The 13676-nt window shown below is 37.5% G+C and overlaps 1 protein-coding gene across 2 annotated transcripts in view; it reads left to right on the top strand.

The window, feature by feature from the left end:
- The window catches only part of LOC135094948 (magnesium-dependent phosphatase 1-like), a 91682-nt gene that overhangs the window by 17988 nt on the left and 60018 nt on the right, over positions 1 to 13676 (top strand). For both annotated transcript variants that reach the window (XM_063995479.1, XM_063995478.1), the window contains exons 2-3: positions 3001 to 3098; positions 11312 to 11372. In XM_063995479.1, the coding sequence (XP_063851549.1) occupies positions 3056 to 3098; positions 11312 to 11372 (104 nt within the window). In that variant the 5' untranslated portion in view covers positions 3001 to 3055. The remainder of the gene's footprint in view (positions 1 to 3000; positions 3099 to 11311; positions 11373 to 13676) is intronic.

Raw genomic sequence — 13676 nt, forward strand, 5'->3', positions numbered from 1 at the left:
TCTTCTTCAATGACACTCAAATGTCCCCATCTTCTTTACTGAACATTCTCAGTCTGTCCTTTACTTATAATCTAAACTGAAAACTTCATATCTCATCTCTGTCTTCTATGAAGTTAGGCATTCTGAGACATCTCTGCCAGTTTTTCTCACCCTTCCATCTGTAACTCTGTACAGGGGCCTTATCTGTTCATGTATGGAGTATGCTTTACACGTTTGGGGGGGATAGGGACAGGGTGGAATCAAAAGCTTTTCGTCTCATTAACTCCTCTACTCTAACTGACTGTCTTCAGCCTTTTTCTCATTGCCGCAATGTTGCATCTCTTGCTATCTTCTATTGCTATTTTCATGCTAACTGCATGCCTCCCCTCCTGTGGCCTAACTACACAAGACTTTCTTCTTTCTCTCATCCCAATTCTGTCCACCTCTCTAATGCAAGAGTTAACCAGTATTCTCAATCATTCTTCTCTTTCTCTGATAAACTCTGGAAGTCCCTGCCTGCTTTTGTGTTTCCACCTTTTTATGACTTGAACTCCTTCAAGAGGGGGTTTCAAGACATTTTTCCTTCAATTTTTGACTACCACTTTGCACCCTATTTGGGGAGTGGCATCTTATTGGGCATTTTTTTTTTAATTGGATTTTTGTTGCCCTTGGCTGCTGTCTGTCCTTTATATATAAAAAAAAGTATGTTAAAACAACCGTATGTTGTTGTGTACCCTTCTGTATACTGCTATATTTTCCTGTTAATTTCCACAATATCCAAATAAAGCAGCAGTCTGTCTCATGTAGTAGTCATCCACTGTCTCAACCTGAGCATGGGTAACCCAAACAACACCAACACATCATGGCAGCCATGGCCTTACACCCAGCACAGCTGCCCCACACTAGGGAGAGTGCCCATTCCACTCTTCCTTTCTCACCAGACACCAAATAGATGAGATTATCTCTGCTGACCTTGTTATCAAACGTCTCAGACCGAAGCTGTTAAATTTACATTCCTTGGAGAGATGTAGGTTAAGAGGGAACCTGATGGAAGTCTCAAAATGGTACAGGGGTTATAACAAGGGGGATGTAAGGAAAATTCTCAGGATCAGTAATCAGGAATAGTGGGTTCAGCCTTGAAAAAATTAAGTTTAGGAAAGAGATAGGAAGGAATTGGGTTTCAAATAGAGTGGTAGATAAATGGGATGGACTCAGTAATCAGGTTGTTAGTGGTGAGTCACTAGGGAGCTTTAAAAGAAGATTAGACAAATTTATGGATGGGTATGATAGGTAGAAATAGGTAGGTATGTTTCATACAGGAACTGCCATGTGTAGGTCTGATGGGTTCTTGCAACTTCCCATATTTTCTTATGTTCTTATGTTAACAGTCACACCAGTACAATAAGTAATACTGTTGTTAATAAAAATGTAGTTGACCATTCTTGTCAAATTTTTGCTGCATGAGAACACTATGAAATCAAGCAAAATTGTGTTTTCGAAAAGATTCTACATATTTTAATGCATCTGTTGAGTACCAGCATTCAGCATAATAATCTCACTTGTGATGAAATTTAATTGAAGTGTAAATTAAGTAAGTGAACATCCTGTGTTCAAGACTTGCCAAGATTCTGTTTACAAGCCTATCTGTGGCACCTTGTTCAGAGTGGATGGGCAAGGATGCTTCACAACTTAGGCAAGCATTAAAAACATGAACCTTCTATAAGTCACAAGTGAACAGTACATTGTTTTGTTCAAGACTGTGTTGAATAGGGAATACCAATGGAATGTGTTTTATTTGTAGAATAGTAATGATGCTGCGCACTATCGTTATGTTGGGATGATCTCTGTCGAGGTCTCTATCGAGATGTTACATTCTCTAATGTTGCTTGATAAATTTTGTTGAAGATGAGACTCATATACGAAAAGCAGGTACTCAGCAGATGCTATAACAAAAGTGGAATTTTTTTTAAAACAGCTTTGCTTGGTTTTGCAGTGATTTTAAGGAGAAAAATTGAGGCGGTTGTTTATTTTGTCTCATTTACCAAGATTTAAATGGCAAGAATGATCAACTACATTTTTATTAACAATAACATTACTTACTGTATTGATGTGTAACTGTTACAAGTCCCAGAAAAAAAAAATGTATAATTTATGACAACTGAAAGAATAATCCAGGCTTTTTGGGCCAAAAGGCTGAGCTGCTGGTGGCATCTGACAACTCTGAAAACTTTCCATTTAATCCTTATGAACATTGTCCTACACATGAAAACGTGTGTTGTTATTCTTTAATAAACATTGGGGAGATACAGTTTTTTCAGCAACATCTATACCAGCACCTACTACTATTTACCACAAATAAAGGGATATTAAACAACAGAATGTTTACTAAATAACTTAAACAGGACAGTAAATAAGAACTGGTAGTGGGTAATCATGACACATGTAGACATCACCCAAGCGCTGCCTCTCAGACGTGCACACACGCAGCCTAGCATGTGTGACAATCCGTCTTGAGTATTATTACCACTGGGTGCTAGTGTATCAAGTGTTTTCAAAATTTGAAGCTAATCACTCCAGTATGCCAATATGTCATGACTTTGTATAGAAAAAAAAGCCCAAAAGCCACCAACCCATGACTTTTTTTTCCTTGCCAGCTCTCAACCAGAAACAGACCAATTGGGCAGGTCAACAGCAGGCATGACAACTCTGGCAAGACTGGTTGTGGTGTAGTGCTAGGCATCAGTGTGGGCAGCACAGCACCACACAAAGTGGCAAATACATATGAAAATAAAAAATTAGGTGTAGTAGCAGCAGCAGTGCAAGTGTTAAAAAAAACAAAGTGGTATGCAGTGAGGTAAAGTTTATGGTATATAAAAATGTTTTTTTTATATTTCCAGAACTGAATTCCAGATTTTGGAGAATTCAATTTTTTTGGATTTTGGATAAAAGATCATGTACCTGTATTTAGTTATATTTTTTCTTTGCTTACCTTTTTTTTTTTCATGACTAAATTTTCTACAGGTTTCTATCTGTGCGCTGGAAGGACAACACTACCTTGCAAGACAAGCTGGCAATCATGACTGAGCTGACCAGGCCAAAGTTGATTGGGTTTGATTTAGGTATGCAAGTTTTATTTACTATTGTATATCTGTATCATGGTTTAGTTTTAAGAGTTTAATCAGATTTGTAAGCAGTGCTGATTGGCTACTACCATATATTCACAGCTGCATGATTTATATTTTTATAATCTTTTTACAGTCTTTTACATCGATTTCTCAATTAGAGAATTTCATCTGATTGTAGAAATACTGTTTACAGTATATCCTTTAAGAGTGTGAGTAATGTGTTTATGAGTGTGTGGTGCTTTGTGTGGGATATATAGAACAGAATAGAAAAAAGGGGATAGTCACAACATTCAAGCTCATTAAAGATAAATAATTAAAAACTAATGATTGAATACAAGGCTAACATTGTTGTCAGGTATGTGAGTTTTTTTTTATGTAGGAGGGACACTGGCCAAGGACAACAAAAATCCAATAAAAAAAAATGCCCACTGAGATGCCAATCCCAGAAAAGGGTCCAAAGCAGTAGTCAAAAATTGAAGGATAAGTGTCTTGAAACCTCCCTCTTGAAAGAATTCAAGTCATAGGAAGGTAGAAATACAGAAGCAGGCAGGGAGCTCCAGAGTTCACCAGAGAAAGGGATGAATGATTGAGAATACTGGTTAATTTTTGCATTAGAGAGGTGGACAGAATAGGGGTGAGAGAAAGAAAAAAGTCTTGTGCAGTGAGGCCGCAGGAGGAGGAGAGGCATGCAATTAGCAAGATCAGAAGAGCAGTTAGCATGAAAATAGCAGTAGAAGACAGCTAGAGATGCAACATTGCGGCGATGAGAGAGAGGCTGAAGACAGTCAGTTAGAGAAGAGGAGTTGATGAGATGAAAAGCTTTTGATTCCACCCTGTCTAGAGGAGCAGTATGAGTGGAACTGCCCAAGGAATGTGAAGCATACTCCATACATCAGTGGTTCCCAAACTAGGGGGTATGTGAGGAGGATACAAGGGGGTGCATGAAGTCATCTCAAAAATAATTGTTTAATTAGAATAATGAAATCATTTGAAGAACATGTATCTGTCATTACATATGTACATAGTATAATTATATCAGTCACTCCAACCCGTTTTCTATTAAGTTAGTTCTCCTTACATGTTTTGGACACATCACCGATACCAAACACACTGACACTACTGAGCGACTTGTCACAAACTCAATACTTCGACCTGTCAACCCGAGCACATCTTCACCTTGTCCACGGTAGGGATTTATTTCACTCAAATTCTGGATCTCATACCTTTCTTTAAGCTATTAAATTTTATTTACTATAACTGGTGAGCAGTGTGATTACTTTTCCATGAGAAATTTTTCTGTGATTACCTTCTTTTCATGCTTACACATGTAATCCATATGTGATTATGGGGTGTTATTGTGATTTCAAATGTGATATTGCAATGGCTGTTCTGTTGCATATAACTTTGTCAATGTTTTCAGTGCATCATTACATCATCTGAAATGTTTGCTTGTATGCATTGATGGTTGCTGTGTTGTTACTGTGGACCAACTGAAATTGTATGTGTGTTTGTGTGTATATGTCATAGTGAACGGGGATGATGGGGGTGCGTATGAGTGACATTGTAACCTTGATGATTTGCAAGGGTAGAACAGTGCAGTATGGAATGTCTTGTTGATTGTGTGAAGTACTCGTTGTGATCGAAAGTGTGAGTGGTGAATGATATGCGGTGAGTTTTGTACACTAGTTTGAGTGTATGCGGTGAAGTGTGTGCATTGATTCGGGTATATGTGGTGAATTAAGTGTGTGTGGTAAATTAAGTGTACTGTTTAACTGAGCTTCATTTTTCTTGTGTGTAGTTTTACTCCATTTGCTTCTTCATTGTATTTACCGCTCTTGTTCTCATTGTCATTATTGTTAAGATATAAACCACGTGGGTGCTGAATATTTCTGGTATATTACAGATTTATGATTTTTCCATTGTGTGATCTATGTTATGTGAATGTGTGGTGTGGTGCATGCCAGTGTGGTATGTTGTGTGACTGCTTAGTTGCTCCATGGTGCAGTTTATAAATCTGTTGCTATTTTAACTTTGCAGAAATGTCTGAAGCAACAAAAAGAAAGTAATTGGATGAATATATCAAGTATGGCTTCACTTTTACAGAGAGGCATGGAATTCATCTCCCTCAGTGTGTCATATGCCATGCTGTCCTCAGCAATGACGCTTTAGGACCTGGTCGTATGGAGTGACATTTGAGCACAAACCACAAAGCATTAAAAGAAGCCATAGGAGTTCTTCACAGCCAAACTTCATGAGCTGAATCATATGAAGCTGGACTCAAGCAGTGTTTTTCATCAAGAAACGTGGAAAGTGGTGGAAGCATCTTACGAGCTGTTCCTACTTATTGCCAAAGCAAAGAAGCCTCACTCTGTGGGGGAGACTTGTAAAACCCTGCCTTTTGAGTGCTGCAAATACTGTGCTGGGGGAAGAAACCCAAAGAAAATTGTCAAAGATTTTCTTATCAGATAACACAGTGAAGCGTCATCGCATTGACAAACTTTCAGAAGACATAAAAGAACAAGTTTTGGACAAAATAAAAGCATCTTGCTTCTTTGCAATACAGTGCGATGAAAGTACTGATGTTGCTCACCTCTGCCAGCTGCTTGTTTATTCTTGGTTTGTAGATGAAGGAACTGTGAAAGAAGAAATTCTTTTTTCAGCAGCACTGGAGACAACAGCAAAGGCCATCGATGTTTTTTCAAAAGTTTCAGAGTTTTTCCAAGAGTATGGTCTTTTATGGGAAAAAAGTAGTCGGTGTCTGTACTGATGGTGCCCCAGCAATGATTGGATCTTGCTCTGGATTCGTAAAGCTGGTGAAAGAAAAGAATCCTGCTTTAACTGGGACTCACTGTTATCCACAGACAAGCATTAGCTAGCAAAATTCTGCCAGGTAATCTATGCAGTTCACAGAATTTGGCAATAAAAGTGGTGAATTTTGTAAAGAATAGCTCTGAATTCTAGGCTTTTTGCAGCTCTTTGGTCAGATCTGGGCACAGATTACAAGATTCTTGTTTCACACGGAAGTCCGCTGGCTTTTCAAGGGAAACATGCTGAGTCGTCTTTGCAAACTCAAGGATGAAGTGGAAATTTTCTTGCAGAGGCAGAAACAAGACAAACTGTATGAAGCATTCAGAGAGGAAAACTTTCAGCTTTCACTAGCATACCTTGTGGACTTTTTTGAGGCTATCAACAACCTCAATTTGAATTCAGTTGCAAGGAAGAAACACAAACATCATTGCAGACTGATGTAATCAGAGCTTTCACTGACAAAATTCAGCTTAGGAAATGAAATGTGCAAGCTGGGAACTTTTCATCATTCTCACATCTCAATGAGCTCTTGTCTGAGAAGAGAAAACTTGAGCAGTATGACTTGACAAAGGAAGTTTTATCACATCTGGATTCCCTTGCTGAGGAATCTATGCACTATTTTCTAGATGTCACAGTGGAGAATTCTCTTTGGACTTTGGTGCAAAATCCATTTAACACTCATTGGAGTTGTTACTGGATTCACTGCAAGAGGAAGCCATTAATTTGAAATGTGACTCAAGTACAAAAAGGGACTTTGAAGCAATGAAGTTGGAAGAGTTTTGGGTAGAATATCTTCTCATGTGCCCAAAAGTAGGTGAAGAAGCACTTCATTTGATTCTTCCCTTTTCTTCCACATATCTTTGTGAAGCAGGATTTTCAGCTCTTGTTGTCCTGAAAACAAAATAGCACAATTGACGATGTAGAAAATGACTTGCGTTGTGCACTAATATCCTTCAAGACTAGAATTTATAATCTTGTGAGAAAGAAGCAGCAGCATCCATCTCACTAAAATAAGCTGTTCACACCATAGAATTCAGTCAGTCAGTTTTTTCATTTCAGTATTATTATTCAGTAATAGTCCAAAGTCCAAAGTCCAAAGAGAATTCTCCACTGTGACATTTATTCATATTTAGTTTGTGGAACAGTGCATATCTTGGTTGCAGTTATTTACTGGAGTAATTAAGTTTCCTTACATTTCAGTACTGAGAATTCAAATTATTATTTACGTGTCATGTCATCAGATTTGATATTTAGTTTATAAAATTGTGCCTCAGTCTCATGAGTATTTCCAAATATTATTTGCCATGTTTTCAAATTATTTAGCTCTTGGAACTGCAAGTCAGTTTTGCCAGTTTGCTAATGTTTAAACTTTTTTTTGCTGCCTTTGAACCAAATGTTTAGTTACTTAGAAAAATGCCTTGTGAATGTATTATTTGTTTGATTCGCTTTCATTATTAAAATTTAATACAAATAGAAATCTGTTTTCCTTAAAAGTGCTAGGATATAAATACAGAAAAAAATATATAATTTCACATAAACAAAAAAAAAGAGGGAGAGGGGGCTTGCAGGTCTACTGGAAGCAAAAAGGGGGCATCAGGTAAGATAGTTTGGGAACCACTGCCATACATGGACGGATAAGACCCTAGTACAGAGATACTTCTGGGGGGTGAGAAAGACTGGTGGAGACGTCTCAGAACGCCTAACTTCATAGAAGCTGTTTTAGCTGGAGGTGAGATGTGAAGTTTCCAGTTTGGATTATTGTGTAAAGGACAGACCAAGGATGTTCAGTGTAGAAGAGGGGAACAGTTGAGTGTCGCTGAAGAAGAGGGGATAGTTGTCTGGAAGGTTGTGTCAAGTTGATTGATGGAGGAATTGAGTTTTTGAGGCATTAAACAATACCAAATTTTGCTCTGCCTCAATCAGAAATTGTAGATCAGAAGTCAGGCATCCTGTGGCATCCCTGCACAAAATGTTTACTTCCTGAAGGGTTGGATGTCTATGAAAAGATGTGGAAAAGTGCAGAGTTAGGTGGTAAGAGTTTATCTTTAGTGAAACTGCATAATGTCACTTACCATTAAAGCAATAATAGTAATAGCAGTAAACTGTGAGGAGGCTGTGTGCGTGAGATAGTTTGGTGGTAATGCTGCTTCCCTGATGGCAAGCTTGGCTTTGCATTCATCGACATATTTTCTTTATTGAATATCCGTTCTCATGAGAAGCTTGAATGTTGTGATTATCACTGCTCTTAATATATAGAACGGAAACTCAGTTCTTGAACTTAATTTGTTCGTGAATGCTGTTTGAAATCTGAAATGTTTGGAAACAAACTACTTTCCCTATAAGAATTAACATAAAATGGATTAATCCATTCCCGAACACCCATCCACCCTATCTTAGCTGCTTATAACAGATGCTTCCACTTCCAAGATGGCTGCTTCACATCATTTCCAACTCAGAACTCATCAAAAGATATTGTTTAGAACATACAAGTATTCTCTTCATCACTGATCTAATGAGGGAAGCCTTAGAGATTGACACAGAGAGGAATAATCCTCTTACTGCCAAAATAAAAGTAATGATAACACTTACACATCTTGCTGCTGAGAAAAGCCACTGGGAAACTGCAGTTGTGCAATAATGATGGCATTGTAGGTCATCAAGAGAGCCACAGGTGACCCAGGATTACTCCTGAGCCAGCCGAAAACTGTTTGTCTCCATTGAGGTTCTTCAGTGGGATCACATTTACCTTATTTCAAAGATTGAATTACTGTCTTACCCACTGTCTCTCTCCTCCAAATACAGAAAAAAGGACATATGTATAAAAAATGAACAGCAGCTTTTGCTTTGTCTTTTAGTATTTGAAATCAAATAACTTTATTTGAGAACTGAATTATGGTACGGCAACTGAAGCAATTATGAGTTAAAAATTTTGATGGAAAACCGATTTATTCAAAAAAGGGAGGCGTTTGGTTACTGAGATTCCACTGTATGCGAAATATGATAAAACACTCCAATTGTGAAATCAATGTAACACTTTTTTATTGATTATCATTATTGCCTTTTGATATATTTGATGTATGATTAAACATTCCACTGGTGAAATAAATCAATGTAACACACTAAAGGAACATTGCAAATCACTTAGTGGGACAGTAGCTAATCAGAACTTGGCTTACAGTCACATAGTCACAAAGTAGTTTTCTCATTACAGTGAACAAACTATTGTTAATTAAGGTTCTGGTGCCTCCTCTCCACAAAAAAGAGAATTCACTAAAAAATATATAGTTGTTGCTTAACTATCTATTCTTAAGCTATTTTTTATGGTTATTATAAGTTATTACAAGACAGATCTGTTTTTTTGGTGGCTTTGTAGACTGTTTCATTATGGATGCATGTATTTTATCTCTTTAGGGAAAACTGAATCCTTTATACTGGCAAATGTGGTACAGTAGTATGGCATTTGCTTAGACAGATATTATTAATTTCTTATAATAAATGTAATTCTTTTAGATATTTGATGGTCACATTACTTGAGACAAACTCCAAACTCCCAACTGTCCCCATCCCTTCCACTTTACAATTCTTATTGCTGCCCCAAAAACTGGTACACCACTATGCAGTACTGTCTAAGCTACCCAGACTTAATCTAGCTTGTAGATTTAGCTTCAGAATTACTATGCATACTTAAATTTTATATATATATATATATATATATATATATATATATATATATATATATATATATATATATATATATATATATATATATATATATATATATATATATATATATATAATCTTGATATTGCTCTCTGCATATTATTTTCTTTACATATGTATTTTTGATTGCATTGTACATTTGTGCATAATATTGGTTACTCTAAGTTACAGTCAGTCGCTGCTATTGGGCAGCATTAGAGGTGATTTGCTTTTGATTTTTAATTAAAGCAATAGCAGAAAATTACGATGATTCTGACATAGCTGAGACAGGCCCTCCACAAAATTAAAGTAAAATATTTCCAGACTACCTGAAATGTTATTTTTTTATGCATATAAATGAAGGTAATAAATTTCATAAAATGTCAAGAGGATAATGAATAACAACTGGTACAGTACAGTAACAGTCTATAAAAAAAAAAAAAACATACCAAGCCACTGTTCAGACAGACAACTGATGAATGCTTCCTGTTGATATCAGTGTGGATGGTGGCACCCCACCCTCTTCACTAAATTCACATTTCACTGTTATGGTGCCACCACCATCTGCAGCCTGCCCTTCCCCTCACTAAATTTGCATCACTGGCAGTGGCAGCAGTGGCGGTTGCAACTTGCCCTTCTCACTAAACTCTCATTACTGTGTATGGCAGTGGTGGTGGTGGTGGCAGCAACAGCTGCACTCTGCTCTTCTCACTAGACAAGAATCACTGTATGATGGTAATAGCATTGGCCATTGCAGCCCACTCTTCTCACTAAACCAGCATCACTGTTGGTGGCAGTGGTGTGCTCATTGCCCTGACTCTAATGTTACCCTGCTCCACATTACAGACTTCTCTATGGCTTGTTGTGGCCCATCCTTGTGTTAGGTTTTAAAATCCCTGCATTTGAGAATGACTTGGAAGCAAATTGACCCACAATATGTTTTAGAATATTGTTTGTTAGTGACAACCTATGTGTATTTTCTTGATGAATAGTTAATGTTTGTGTGGATAATGAAGAGAATTATAAACAGGAGGAATGTAAGAAGGAAAGCTTGTAGAAGTTGTAACAGCTGCTAAGTAACAGCCACATTTGCTTGCATGCACAAATTCAGATCTTTTTTGTATTTATGCTGGCTGAAAGCTGAGTAGTTGTATTGTGCTTGTCTCCAGCTGTTTGATTTTCAATTTATCACTTCCCGTCCATCACTATGGATCTGAAATATATAGCAAATTGTGCTGATAATGACAACAATGAAAAGGCCAGGAAAGAAAATTTTATGTATTGAACAAGTTTGGGTGTAGAGTGCAGCCTCTTTCACCAGTCTGGGGTCTGTTAGGCATTAAACTACTAAAAGTTTTCTTTGTGATGTTGATGGATGGTATTGTGAGGCCTGTCACATCAATATTTACAAGCAGCCATTAACTAAACATCTGTCTCTTGTGTCATAACTTTGATACATTAAAAATTGGATTTTAATTTGAATTTTTCCAGTTAGAACATGTGCAGGCAGTGATAACAGCTGACTTAACCATGAAAGCTCAATATGTAAACATGGAACCTGATTTTTAGATATTTGTCAGTTTGGTGCAAAATTTATATATGCAAATCATAAATTCATTGAATGCAGAAAATTGCTGTATTTATTTATATAAAGGAGTGCATAACTGTGTGATTTTAATTATTACACATTCACTTGGCAGACTACACACTGTGGCCTTTCTGGGTGGACACTCATGTTGATCCTCCTTTTCATAAGGACTGGTAAGTTGTTTGTAAAATAAAAGAAAAGGAAAGATCATAAGTGGTAAGTTCAGCTAAAGCCAGGTTTTTTATTAGTTATTTAAAGATGTATAAATTCAGCTCATTTTAATATCCTTTATTCATATGACACATGTACGGGTGATGATGATGATGATAATGAAGATCAACAAACAGTAATGTTAATAGTTATCACATACAAAACAGTGTAGAAAGAGATAGTGTCTTGTCCAACTGTGAGTCATGTTGCTATAGTGCCATGGCAATGCTTTTCACACTTAACCTACTGCTGTATTGCTTTTAAAACTTTGTAGTATTTCTGTCTACATTTAAAACTATTACTAGGTGAACATGAACATATAACCAAGAGCCTCTCAACACAGAAAACAGAAAGATTATAAATGGGCAAACACTTCAGTATGCTCTGTTTAAAGAAAGATTTGTACAGCTTCAAGCCCTGCTGTCTGCTCCAAGTAGGATTTAAGAAATTGAAATTACAGTAGACATCCCAGAAGAAAAGATACTAGAAGAAGAAAACAGGAATGTAGCGAGTCTGCCTGGGAAGAATCAAAGTTACAAACACACACAATAGGTGTATGGGAGAAAAGTTTCATTATTCTGGGATAAGGTAACCAGTGAGAGAAACAGTAGAGACATGCAAAAGATATGAAAAAGACGAGCATGCAGTGGAAGGAGTGCTGAAGCTTTCAGAATTCAGGAGGGGATTGAAGTTTAATATATTGAATGGAACCTCAGCTCATGAATTTAGTTCATTCCTGAAGGTCATCATGACCCAAAACTATACTCCCCATAGGTATCAATGTAAAATGGATGAATCCATTCCTGGACTGCAGGTGATTGTTTGTTTGAACTTTGCAACAATACTTTGTGCATAAGTTGATACACAAAATCAATAGAAATTATTAAATCTAACATAAAAAAAAAGATAATCAATGTTAAACATAAAATTTACAGTACCCTTCCAAGTTTCATGTTATTAAGTTTTGCAATCCTCAAGTTTCTCTCTGAGTCCCAGATTCTTACTGTCTTGACTCATGTGCATGTGCAATTTTGTTATGTATGGATCACATCTTCCCACCATTGGCATCACAGATAGTAAAAATAAATACAGAGGGTGTTCAAGTTGTGAGCGAAATACGTTCTGGAAGGCTGCTTGTAAGTCATTTTGCACATAACTCGTCATTATAATTTTTGGGACCCCCCAAAAAAGTATCACGTTCTGCAAACAATGTAATGCTTGCTTACTTGATACTTGATGCCATGAGAGAGAGAGAGAGAGAGAGAGAGAGAGAGAGAGAGAGAGAGAGAGAGAGAGAGAGAGAGAGAGAGCACCTTGTCTTAAGGGTGATGTGATACTATTGAGTAGTGACAGGCTAGAGGCTTCTCCCAAACCCAAGACTCAAATATGCCAGGCATACGACCCAGGTTAAAATGAGGTCTCTCTCTCTCTCTCTCTCTCTCTCTCTCTCTCTCTCTCTCTCTCTCTCTCTCTCTCTCTCTCTCTCTCTCTCTCTCTCTCTCTCTCTCTCTCTCTCTCTCTCTCTCTCTTGGCTTTATTCATACAGTAACATCCCTCTTATCCGGCATCAGCGGGACCGCCGACTTGCCGGATACTTGAATATTGCCGGATACTTGAATAGAAGTGAAATTATGTCCACAATCACCACCCTACACTCATGCATCTTACCATAACAAAGATCAGCTGATCTTAATCAGCAGCTGATCTGATCAGCTGCTTAAGTGTAAGCACAACACGCTTCCTCTTTTCTACAACTTTAGGCATGATGAAGGCGTCAGGCGATAAACAGTGCACACGCGGGACTGAGTCACTGAGTAAAGACAGTGCAGTGGGCCGCGGGTGGCGCAAAGCAGTGCACTCTGGTGGCGAGGGGACAAAGTATGCCTCGCGTGGGAATTTTAATTGATTTTATGAGTACACATTGATTTTTTATTGATTTTAAGGCTCGGGGAAAAATGTGCCGGATACTTGAAGCTGCCGGATACTCGAATGCCGGATGAGAGGGATTTTACTGTATAATTAATTAAGATGGCTATTGGAAAGTATAAGACAGGTTTGTTTGCCTTTTTGTGGACTTAGGAGTGGGTGTAGCCAAAGTCTAGCAGGTATAGCCCTGAGTTACGAGATGCTCTCTCTTTCTCTCTCTCATGGACATTTTTCCCTTTCTCCCTCTCTCCTTCTCAGGTTATACATGGCTTTATTCATATAATTTATTAAGATGGCTGGCTGAAAGCATGAAACAGATATATTTGCCTATTCATGGACTT

This window comes from Scylla paramamosain, chromosome 47 (assembly GCF_035594125.1).
Source record: "Scylla paramamosain isolate STU-SP2022 chromosome 47, ASM3559412v1, whole genome shotgun sequence".
Taxonomy (NCBI): Eukaryota; Metazoa; Arthropoda; class Malacostraca; order Decapoda; family Portunidae; genus Scylla; species Scylla paramamosain.